The sequence below is a fragment of the Schistosoma haematobium genome, chromosome 6 (genome assembly GCF_000699445.3).
Source record: "Schistosoma haematobium chromosome 6, whole genome shotgun sequence".
NCBI classification, from domain to species: domain Eukaryota; kingdom Metazoa; phylum Platyhelminthes; class Trematoda; order Strigeidida; family Schistosomatidae; genus Schistosoma; species Schistosoma haematobium.
This window is the reverse complement of record NC_067201.1, coordinates 25,106,852-25,120,346: the sequence shown is the minus strand read 5'-3', so window position 1 is coordinate 25,120,346 and position 13,495 is coordinate 25,106,852. Positions and strand designations below refer to the sequence as shown.

At 34.3% G+C, this 13,495-nt stretch overlaps 1 protein-coding gene across 1 annotated transcript; it reads right to left on the bottom strand.

Annotated features, from left to right (window-relative positions):
- Window positions 1-7,584: 7,584 nt before the first annotated feature.
- MS3_00008883 (uncharacterized protein) lies at window positions 7,585-13,258 on the bottom strand (the record flags this gene model as incomplete). The annotated part of the gene is made up of 4 exons (XM_051217230.1): window positions 7,585-8,054; window positions 8,519-8,743; window positions 10,679-10,968; window positions 12,493-13,258. Coding segments are annotated over 4 exons (1,593 nt in total), but the record flags the coding sequence as incomplete, so codon positions are not given.
- Between the last annotated feature and the right edge of the window lie 237 nt (window positions 13,259-13,495).

Below are 13,495 nucleotides of genomic sequence, written 5' to 3'. Positions count from 1 at the left end.
GAACGTATAGCTCAGGATAGATTCTTTAGAACTGGAATGGTACTTTTGTTGCGTAAGAACACAGCAAAAGTTTGATATATGCAAATCACGTTAGGACTAAACTTCCCGCTCGAAAAGCGCGCGGATAGAACAAGAAACTCAAACGGAATCGGTATAAAAGTTGTTACTATAGTAGTAGAATATGATCTTCGAGCATGTAGCAATTAAGCGAACTAAAATAAACATGACAACCAATCACATGGGAAAGGTCGTGAGGAAAATCGAAGTTGCAGTAAGTGTGCGAGCGGTTATCGTTTCAGAAGAGATCTTAGCCCTTCTAATAAAATCTGACTATCCTTGAGACCAACTTGACAGAAAAGCAAGAAACTACTCGTCTTCACCTTTTATTTACGCATTACACTCTTTTCTTATAAGTGGGTATACCCACTGTAGTAATGAGGTGTATGCTATAGCATACTTAATTTTTAATAAACATTTTTTGGTAAAACAGCGCACGTTTTTACTTACATGGGAAGCTACTGAAGTGTTGAGAAAGTGTGTTTGATTGTCAGTGAACTAGCGATTAAATACACATGTCTTATAAATAATACATCACCTGTTCCTTCTTTTGCAGATATTTTCAAATAACAATGAATTAGCAGTTGTAATGGAAATGCAAAACAATCGATGCTGAAGCCTCTGCTCTAATGTTGTACAATAATACGTTTTTCCTTTTAAATAAAAATTTTTAAAAATATACCGGTTTTCACGTGGATTGCAATTTTATTTTGGTCTGTCGTTGTAAATAAAGGCGAACATAGGATACCTTTAGGGTTACGCCAATGGATCGAAAATAAGGAGTTCTGTGTGTATTTGGACGAAAAAAGGACAAACAAGCGTATCTGTAGGCGAAAAGTAGGCAATTCGACGGAAACATAGACGAAAAGTAGACAATTCGGCGGATATTTAGGCAAAAAGTTGACAATTCGGCGGATGTTCACGAGAAAAGTTGACAGTTCGGCGGATGTTTAGGCAAAAAATCGGTAATTTAACGACAAAGCGGCAAAAAGGGGGGAAATTCGCATTATTTCCCCCGGACAGGCAAAAAAGGCGACCTTCTGGCTCGTTTTCCCCTTTGTTTGCCTTTATTTCCCCTTTTTTGGTTGTTTGGGTAATTATGTTGACATATATGGGTAGTATGTAACACTAACCGGAGGTAGAAAACAGGGCAGAAGAAGGCTAAAAAGATAGAGTTGAGGAGAATGGAGGGCAAAATGTAGAGGAATTGTGAATTGAAAGAGTCATGCAGAATGTTCAGTGCGAACAGTTGAAATTCGCAGACAAAGTTTTTAGTATATGAACATACTGAGTAAAGAACGTGAATTTCGCAATAAAACGAATTACATGAACATTTTTCCATGAATGAGTTTACCAGGTTTGAAGTCATCCTCTATTTATTTCGCTTGGCTTTTTGTTGACCAGGCATGTAAGCTTTCAAATAAATAAAGAACTATCATCATTGAATTACGTGCATGAATATCTAAAGAATTAGAAAAAAATCCATTTGGGAACTAAATATTTCGTTAAAAAAATCAATTACAGTCAAAATGTCACGTTTGAGAAGGATACCCAGATTTCACACATTAGAAATATCACTACAACGAACGTATAAGATCATTTTTCAAGTTAGGTAATAATGACATTTAGTTGAACTAACAATCGACCTCCAGTAATTCACCTTTTAAAGTTTATTTGTGGTTTAAATGTGCAACCGCTGATAAATCAGTCATTTCGGTACATTAAATTTGGATATATTCCCGCCACACACTTTACCCATCAAATATGCCTGTGCTAAGATAATGCTTACTGATACTCAATAGAAAATTTTTGATAAATTAACATCGCTTTTTCGAGAAATTACACGTATCCCTGAAATCAGCTTAAAAATGATGGTAGCGTTGTTATCGTCTTCATAGGTTTCCTTAGTTCCGCAATGAATTTCGCCGCGGTCAATGATTTAGTATTACTCAATATTCACCACTATACAGGATATGTTATATGTGGAGGAATTGTGTAGATACACATCCACCTTAAGTTTGTGCTAACGATGTTCTCCAAAACAACAATGAAAGTTTTAACATCAAACCATCCATCACAAAAAAGAAACTGCGCCAAAAAACTCACATGAGTTATAAATCTCGATTTTAATCGCCATGGATCTGACTCCACGTCGATCATATGAATGATTGTTATTGAAATATCCATATCGTAAAACCTCACATGATTTATAAATCTTCTCGATCATCGCGTTGATTATTCTTCATCAAAAATAGAAGTGTCTCATTTTAACTTTACTCTCCATTCGAATCGCTTAACAAATGAACTATCCAGACTCATGAATAATTTATCAACATTCGTCTGCGAAATAAATTCACTCCTATCTTCTGGACTCAGTGTGAACGATTACCTTTACTCTTTCTACACTACCGCTTAAATACTCATACAAATGATTATATCACTTGTCACTCTTAGATGGATTTATGAGGAAAATAAATGTTTGGTCAGTGTTATTTCAAGGCATATTTGATGAAAATGTTCTTCTTTTCAATATTCTGCTCCTACTGTAGATTCCAAACTTAGGTTTGGAATGAAGAATAACTGTCTGGGTGGTTTAGACACACGCTATTGCCCAGTTGAAACCAAAACAAGGTAATTGAGTAATTGACGATTCCAGAATTCATTATATGTATAAATGTATATTATTAACTAAACAAATATTACCAGACAGTTATTCAATCAATAATTGTTCAATCAATAGTCAAATCTAAATTACAATAACTAAACAAATTGATAAATTATGTAAGAGATCTGCCAAACGCAATGCTCCAACACAATGAAACGGGGGAACACATCAATATGCCTGCCACCAAGACTAAGTATCAACTTAAACAACTTGAATATAACTCAAAAAGAAACATGGAAACGCAGTGAAGGTGAAAGGAAAACAAAAACTACAATAAAATACAAATATCACCATCACAAATGGAATCAAAACGACTGACGGACATACAACTGAACTAATCAATAGAAATAAATTACATATGTAAACATGGAGGCATTTCCACACACAAAATCTTCAAAATGGGTCTTACACCTATATTATCGCTTGTCGAAATCGGTAGGTCTAAATACAATACATAGTATTCAGTAGGTTACTAAAGCATCTAGTACACGCATGAATTCAATGATGATGTGAATGTGTTATATCACATTGACTATAACAGCAATTCATAGGACTCACACTACTTAACAACTGAAAACCATGATCGATTGAATTTATTCCAACACAAGGATCGATTGCATGATTTTGTGCTCAGATGGTATTATTTTCTCGGTCTCAATAGTTCACTGATTCTCAGTCTCGTTCGGTTATCCTCAAATTTATTGGTCACTCACTCGTACGTTTCTTCCTGTGTATTCATTGATTGATCATTACCTTAAGTAAAGAAAAAGTGAAGGAATTGCCACGCACATTTTACATTCTCGTAGATTTTCTCGATCAAAAGTTTGAAACGTAATGCACGATCAAAGTATCTTATTGATTTCCTTTTTATAAAATTCATTTATTAACATCCGCCGTAACGAAATGCCGACAAGGGTAGATATATTAAACTGAAAATTGTATTCACGAGAAACTTTTCGAAAGAATGATGTTATTATGATTGCTACCAAAGGTCGAGATCAGTTGAAACTAGTTTAGTTGGATATGAAAATGTTTTATTTCGTAAGATTGATGAGAACAAACACTGAGTGAAGTTATTTGAACTTTGATAAACTGACCATATACTTGCTGATTAATAGATAGATGGATAGATAGATGTGTGGACAGATTGGTAATGCTGATGACTGAAATGAGTCCTTCATTCGTCACATGGAACATCGATTATTTACAAATGTAGTGGAAAATAAAAGTTATAAATATGAAGGGGATCTCTGCGGTTACACGAAGTGTCATGAATCATATAGATTAGTCCATAACGGAAATGTTTAAACAGTCCAATCGATAAAGTAGTTCAAAAGTCAAGTTGTCATCAAGGTGACATTATTAATTTTAATTGTACTTCAAGTTTCATGAAATAAACAAGTTTTACATCTTAACATATCTTTACTGGTTTTAAAACTATACTCTTTCCATGATACTAAAATCTCTTTAAATGAGAAGGAAAGAGCGACTGGAGAATCGATGTCATTAAGTAATATTGAGAACGCTGGAATTTACTCTTCATTGTTCATTCAGTTGATGTGACACTGTCATGCTTTTGAATGTCTGAAAGACGTAAAATCATTTATTCTTTATGATTCGTTTCTTATCATCGTGATGACTAACAGCTATAGTTGTGAGACTATAATTTATGGACGACCTTTGAGCGACACCAGACTGACCTTGAGACTGTCCTCCTAATAACCAGGATCAAATGAGGATTATGAACCTGTGTGAGGAATTAGAATTATGATTTACAGTTTATGATTAAGATTAAGAATTAGATTTAAGGTTTTCATCACGAACTGACATCAGCTATAATGTCAGAATTAAGAAAGATTAGTTCAGCGAAGCTGTACAATCGTAAATATATATACTTATTTTAACAGGACGATAATAATACTGATAATAAACCTGTTATACATGTTGACCGTGAGGTTAAATAAACAAAGTTATTAAAAAATTCTTTAAAAAACAAGGAAAGTTTGATGATCGTTTGATTGTTAATGGCTTAAGTATTTATCAAAGGATAGATAGGGAAATTATCATTGGAATAGGATAGCTCAGCATCGTTATTTGAACTTTGATAAACTGACCATATACTTGCTGATTAATAGATAGATGGATAGATAGATGTGTGGATAGATTGATAATGCTGATGACTGAAATGAGTTCTTCATTCATCAGCGCGTACTCTGTGAAATCTGTGGCAACATTTCCACCACTACCTGCTCATCTGATGTGTTTGTAACGATATCACATCTATGGTAATGCAGACCATCAATTTACCAAGACAAATTCAACTATGTGTAAATGAAACAATGTGCAATTTTATTTTGACTTACTTGTGTTGTATGAGTGTCGTTAAATGCCAAACTATGTTTTCCACTACGTTATATTCGATTACGACACGACTATCAGTGAAGATTTTATGGATTTGTGATACACGTGATGAGTAACTAACTTTTACTTTCCACTTTGTTATAACGTGTGTTTTGTCAGTCACTTGTGAGCGTTGAGGGCTCATTTCAAGCGATGGTTTAATGGAAACTAACTAGCAAACTTTCTGTTTAATTCTCACTTAAAATAAATTTCAGTTTTTGAATACTTATGGTCTCTGGAGGAAATCTAGATGCGTTTGTTTGCTGCTCCGAAGAATAATTTGAAGCACGAACTAAGATTTATAATCAAATTTCAGAGAACATTTGTTCAACTGAGGAGACGAAGTGTTTTTTACAGGATGATCTAATTAGTGATGGCAATCACACTCAGCAACGCCCTCTATGGTAAAACATCGAACATTGATACCTTCGGTTAGAAGCACTGAACACTTACCATTCTCGCTCTCGACTCACTTACTGAAAGTCATCTCATTAGGACACACGCTAGTGATATGTTGACCGTTTAAACAATAAACATGTTTACTGACTTCCAACTTATATTCGAGCTCGACCAGAAGATTCGCTTTTATTGTTTGTGTTTGCCATGGATCTTTCAACATCTAGATATCTTGGACAGATTTGATAACATCCTGAATATTTGGTTATGTCATTTTGACCAATTTGTGTGAAGTTATACAAACTTATATTGACTAGGAATTTTTGAGGATTATTCAAGTCGATATGTTTGATCTTAACTATAAAATGAAAAGGGGTTTAAACATTTATGAAATCACATGTGCAATTACAAGCATTTCAATGATGTACACTCTGTGTATACCTTTGATGTGGTACGTATATTATGTTTTCGATAATATAAGGACCTCGATAGAACAATGAGAAGACGGAGTTTATCTGAAAAATGTGATGCATTTGCACCATACATTTCGAACAATCTGGTCACACATATACTTGTCAGTGCATTTTTGTATGAAAATTAATAAAGGTCAATTAAATGAAAATTCAAGTAAAATAACTAAGGGGAGAGAAAGAATAAGAAATTGTCGCGTTATCCTAGGCCATAGAATGACTTAAGGATCACCAAGGTAAATTCAAGGTTACGACAAATTGTTTTTGTACACATAAGGGGGGTTTAAATTTACGAATGTCAAAGGCTTCAATAAACTTAAGAATTCGACCTTGACAATTTCTGTACAACGTTCTAAATGCTGTATTAATGTCAATTTTGTGCCCCGTTTCGATTATATGTTTCGCTATCGATGAACCTGGTTTTCTACCTCCCACATTGATCGGATCATTTGACACACATTGATTTTGAAGCCATCTAGAGACATGTTCGTTGACCCTTGATTGCATTGTTCGATTACTCCTCCCTATGTTTGTGTGTCCACTGCAATACAAGCGAGGCCTGGTTAAGTGTCTGTTTAAGAGGACTCAAAGAATTAGTACTTCTGACACGGTGGTAAAAGATGAAAAGTTTCTGACTGACACATTAATAGCAAATGGTTATCCAATAAAGTTTATTAATAGGTGCAAAAGTCAGTTAATGCCAAGACCTCTTGTTTATTTAGCTCCAAAGAAAAAAGTTTATATCAATCTACCATATAGAGGCGAATCCAACAGCATACTTTTAAGACAGATTGAAAGCAGCCATCGGGAATACCTATTATGCTGCTCAGTTGGTTGTGATTGAAAAGTCTAAGCACATGATTCCTAATAGACCCAAACAATGCACCAATGAATATGTCACATCCCATTGTATTTATCAATTTACATGTTTGTGTGGAGGAGTGATCGAACAATGCAATCAAGGGTCAACGAACATGTCTCTAGATGGCTTCAAAATCAGTGTGTGTCAAATGATCCGATCAATGTGGGAGGTAGAAAACCAGGTTCATCGATAGCGAAACATATAATCGAAACGGGGCACAAAATTGACATTAATACAGCATTTAGAACGTTGTGCAGAAATTGTCAAGGTCGAATTCTTAAGTTTATTGAAGCCTTTGACATTCGTAAATTTAAACCCCCCTTATGTGTACAAAAACAATTTGTCGTAACCTTGCATGTGTGGAGAGTAAGAGTATGTATTATGAGCCATGTTAGTAGATGTAGACTACTTGGTTGCGGTCCGCGTAACTATCGTAACCAATGTTTAGAGACTCACAATGGCATAGGTGTACACTTATATTCAATCTTCCTTTTATATATTACCACCATTAAAGCAACTACTTCTGTGAATTTGGTGTTCATCTTGTCGTGCTAATAAGGTATGGCAACTTGGACCAGTGCATATATATGCCTGATCCTACGTTGTAGCTGACTGACTGACTGATTTATTATGAAATGAAGAATTTCCATGACGTGGAAATGATTTTGTTGTTTCATCTGAATAGATCCTAACGAATGACAGACTAAAAAGAATAGAAAGTATAAAAGTCATCAAGTGAATCGTTTATTCTGATTATATTGTCATAAATATCAACAACTAACAACAATGGTATTATTTGTATAAAATTATATTTCAACTGTTCATTCAAATGTTAATGAATAATCGTTTGAATAATGACAATGATAGTTTGTCAAATCATGTCCAACTTGTGTTATTTTCTAACAATCTCAATGTCAACGAGTAAATGTTTATTCCCTACATCAGTTGGCAAGTATAAAGACAGTATATTTCCCTTCATTTTAGTAATTAAATTGTTTGGTTTTATGTTCATTGAAAATCCATTTGGATAATGTACAGATAATGGTATGTAAATTTCTGCAATTAAAATCTGTTTCTTACTATACTCATTACTCGACTGGTTTGTAATGAAGGAGAAACTAAATTTTCCGGTTTTATGATTGAATTGTTGTTTACGAAATATCCCATTTGTTGATTGGGGATAAGGACGAATGAAAGATTCCACCTATGGGCGTGGGAGAAAAAGGAAAGAAAGATGAACAATGAGAAACAATACACTGGATCATACTCATTACGAGTCATTTGAACTATTCGTGCATGTACAAATTGGTCATCACATTCATTCAGTTTCAAGCCAGCATTATATAAAGTTGCTGAGTATTTTAGTACTTACTGAACTGTCGAAACTGCAAATCCAATCAAAATGATTGTGGTGGCGCATACCCAAAGCATTAGTCTACAGTGAACAACTAAGTGACACTTTCTGACTAATTCGATTGAGTTAATACAGCCCAGCTCCTATAACGTTTGTATTTCAGTTCTTAAACACTTGTTATCCTTCTGGATAAACGTCTGACTTTATTTGAGGTGTAAACTTCTGGATTCATCAGTACCATTAAACAAATTCGCTAAATTACCTCAAATTCGAACAAAAATACTATTGAACACTTAAGTTCAAAATTTTATTACCTCACTTTTAATAGGATTTCCTACTTCATCTAAAAAGTTTCCATCCCAATATGTCCATGATTCAAAATGTTTATCAGCTTCATCCAATACCGCATTGCATTCCAATGTGTTTACACTACGTGGATTTCCATCATCTCCACACAAACCGAATTCAGTTAAAAATCTACCACCTCCAGTTATTTTTGTTGCTTTAATTGCATTGGATATCACAGTTGGTAAGAGGAACTAAATGTAATTTGAAAAGCAAATAGCAATGTAAATAATCAATGTTTTCAACCATACATAATGAACATTGTTCCATCCGAAAAAAAATTAGATAGTGAATGATTTAGAGGCATAATTTTTCTGTCAGTATAGGGTTGTGGCGATTATTAAGTTATTGATCGAGATCATGAACCTATTAATGTTAGACTACCATTGAAAGCCTGGAAGCACTGGACGGTCGTTTCGTCCCATTGTAGGACTCCCCAGCAGTGCCCATCCATGATTTGGCTTGCGGGATTCAAACTCAGGGCCTTCAGTCTCGCGCGCGAACGTTTAACCATGTGCTCACTAGTGACTAGCTTCGTGAGGGAATTCTCGGATTTCATGTGAGAAGCTGTGCCAGTGGAACTAATCCGTGTCGGGTAGAGACAGGTATTTATCTCAGTACAGTGGAAGACGGTTGCGCAATTTCGTGGATTGTTTGAGGCAAGACATTTACACCTTTGAATGCCGGCAATTTCAGTGGTCTAGAGGCTAAGCGTTCGCGCGCGAGAATGAATGCTCTGAGCTAGAATCCCTCAAGCGGGATCGTGGATGCCACTTCCTGAGGACCCTCACAATAGGACAAAACGGCCGTCCAGTGCCTCCAGGTTTTCACTGGTGGTTTAAAATCAATCGGTTCATCATCTCAATCAAAAGCATAATTTTTTATCGATAGTACAGGACTAGTGAATAAGTTGCTGTTTCACTAGGATGAATGAATCAAAGTAAGAAAATAACGGTGACGAAGAGAAAATTAACTACAACTGAAATGAAAATAGTATTTCACACAACCATGAAGTATGAGAAGTGGATTGTATTGGATTCTGACCTTCAATGCCTTCTTGAATAACGTTAGACACTAATTTCTGTTTTCCAAGAGACCCATCCCGCTATATCAATGTTCGTTTCGCAATTCAAACCTGCACCTTGATATTGATGGTTTTATTGTTAAAGTCTGTATTTTATCGACGGTGTTATATGTGATCGTTTTTTTATTTAATACAATGGTGAAATAATTGCTTCGTGGTTTCGGTCCTAAATGCTTGTCCAGTTAAGTTCAAATTATGGTGTTAACTATAAAATTTAAAAATCTTGGCAAACACATATAGTGGAGACAATCAATCTCTGGTAACATTTGTGCTTTTTTAAAGGGCGACCCGGTTTAGCCTGGATTTATTGGTATCGCGCAAACCAGCTCCAGTATATACATTATTCAAAAAGGTGAAGATGCATGTATCTGATTATTTCACAACCAGAGAGGAAACCATATTTAGATTGAAATGCTAGTCAATGTCTAAGATATGGAGAACTCTGTGTTACTTTTAATATCACGATCTGTTTTTAAGTGACTTCACTGAGTTCTTTCCTCCCGAATGTAACAGGTATGTCAACACGAGTAAATCTCTTGTTAAAATGTTATAACTATCTGGGAATGGGTAGTCAACGCTTAAATACATAAAACATGTAAATGGTATAATGAATGAAAGCATCAATCAACTCCTATCCTATGTATTTAATGAATTTAGAAAATAAGTTAACTTAGTCTCATTTAAAAGGTATTCTATCTGTCTATTCATGAGCAATATCAGGGGATTTACACAAATAGTCTTGAATTATAAATTCACCACAATGTAGAAATGAAGAGTTAAAGGAACAGTGAAATGAGAATTTCATGTTTGGAGAAGAATTTGTGACTATAGAATAATATGTGCCCGTAATATCTCATCAGATTAGAAAATGAGTCTAATCTTGAATGACATAGTACTTACTACCTATTTGATTTAGCCTATATTTAATTATTCTGATCAACTAAAGTTATCTGAACAATATGATACACTATATCAACAATAATATGAACAACAGTTTAACAATTAATGTTGGAAAACTAAGAGTTTGAAAGAATTTGAAATTTACCGAGTCACATATAATTTTCTTCCAAAAAGGCATTGTAGAGTTCGGATAATCAGTTTGTAATACCCAACAATAATAATGATATGACAAAACACTTTTATTCGGTGCTGATTTATCATGATTAGCTCCAGGAGCACGTCGAAATCCAGTCCCTAACCATCCTGAGGGGTTTAGAGGAGTAAATATCCCATATGTAACTGGTTCATAGAATATTAATGTTGAATTGTCATATTTACGTATTCTCTCAACAAGATAATCGTAAACTGGTAGTAGATTATATCGACCAGCATAACCTGAAACCAGAAAATCCACCATACAAACATGAAAGAATAATGTTTCTCCAAATTAAACAGTATAGTACACAATCGATGATCCAAATTCGTTTCTCTCATGAATGTACTATATCTTATAATCTTAGTAGTGTCTCATCGAATATCAATAACAACCGAAATACGTTTCTGTTTTAAATGATATTCGGTTGATCTTAAGACAAAAGTCACGAAGTAGTGACAACAGCCTATTAAGGAAAGCACATCTTGAATTTCGATTATTTGCAAATGTAGTGGAAGATAAAAGTTATTAGTGTGAAGGGAATCGCTGCGGTTACGCGAAGTGTAGAGAATCAAATAGAATAGACCAAAACGTAGATATTTAACAAGTTCAATCGATAAAGTGTCCAAAATTCAAGCTGTCTTGTAAGTGACATCACTGCTTCGAATCGTACTTCAAGTTTCATGAAATAAACAAGTTTTACATCCCAACATATCTTTACTAATTTTAAAATTAAACCCCTTTCATGATACTAACATCATCTCAAATGAGAAGGAAAGAGTTACTGGAGAATCGATGTCGTTAAGTAATATTGAAAACGTTGGAATTTACTCTTCATTATTCATTCAGTTGATATGACAATTTCAAGTTATTAAATGTCTAAAAGACTTAAAATCATTTATTCATTATAATTAGTTCCCTATCATCATGATAACTAACAATTATAGAGATGACCGTTTTTCAGATGATCGGAAAATTGGGAATTACTGAATTGAGAATGGATCAATTTGTATCGTTGAACTCGATGAACTCGAATAAGTGTATTTATGCATTTGGAAATTCTGAAATAGTAACTAACCGACTGAATGAATATAGATCCAATCATCATCCACATCGAGTTGAGGACGTTTAAGGTCATATCATAAATCATTTGAAAAAATTTTAAGTGGAGATTCTAAGTATTTTACTATATTTAGTTCATAATAAATTACTAATTATCACTCGATATCAGAAGTGATGGTCCAAATGCAATTCATTTTGCTGCACTTAACCGGAAATCACTATGACACATATATTAGAAGTCAACAAACTTACACCTCATGATCTCAACTATTGAAATTACTACAATCTCCACAAAACCCCTTCTGATACTAATCAACATATGCTCACTAGTGACTGGTTAGTGAGAAGCAGTGACTAGTGGAGTTCAGCCAGGTCTGTTATGAGATAGTAACTCACTGATGACAATGGTGAATGTGTCAATCAATTTCGTGGATTGGTCGAAGCTAGACATTAACATCACCGGATGCCGGCACAGTGGTCTAATGATCAAGCACTAGGTTTGAATCCCGCAAGGCAGGATCGTGGATGCACACTGCTGAGGAGTCCAGGTTTTCCATGGTGGTCTAGCTTCAATTGACTCATGATCTCAACTACTGAAATTACTACATCTCCACAAAACCCCTTCTGATACAAATCTATTGACTTGAAATCTCAAAGTAGTGTTAAATTTTCGCACAAGATAGATTTAGTAAATACAACTTTACCTGAAAACCCACGTAATGGATTAGAATAAAAGTTTCCAGGTGGAGGTTCATTAATCAAATCATAACCAAGTACATTTGACTTTTTATCAAATTGTTTAGCCACGATTTCCCAAAAATCACCCCAGTGATTCCAAGCACCAGATACATTCTCATATAACTGTTGAGCTCCATTAGTACACTCGTAAGTTAAATAATATGCTCCATCCCATTCTGGCAACTTTTTATACGGCCAAGGCTCTTGTAAAAAGTATGGTGGTCTTTTAAACTGATCAATTAACCAAAGTGGTATACCATCATAAGTACCATATCGGCTAGATAATCCATCTTGATGCATATCTAATATCACATAAATTCCATGATCAGCATATAAATCAATCAGCTTTTCAATTTGATCTAAATATGTAGTGTTCACTATTGATATATTTGGCATTACCCCACTCCACATAATACCTAATCGAACAACATTCAAACCCCAATTCTGGAACATTTGTATTTGTGTGATATTGAAGGCATTTTCTTCATACCATGGAAAAGATTTTCTCACGTTGTTAAACCCTCTAAGTAATCTAATGAATCCACGATGATCTGTGAACATTCCATGTTGATTCAGATGAATTTTACTGAGAGGAATATGTTCTGTACAAACTGATGACCAGAAGAATATGAAAAAAATTGTGAACCACATAGAAAAATCAATGTTTGTAGTCTCACTTTCGAGATATACTACTGTGATAAATACTAGTGATATATATATATATATGATAACCTACACACACTCTGATCATACCATTTGTGACTATAAACTGAACGATTAAGGGTGATCACGCCAAATAGATAACCTTGTATAATAATATAGTTTAGTAATTTGATACGAGATATGCTAGATATATCAAAAGTTGAATGTCATTTGACGATCAATGAATATGCCATTAGCTATATGTGTAATTCATTCTTTTATTTGATCAATAAATATTTACAATCAGTAATATACTGTATATTAGTA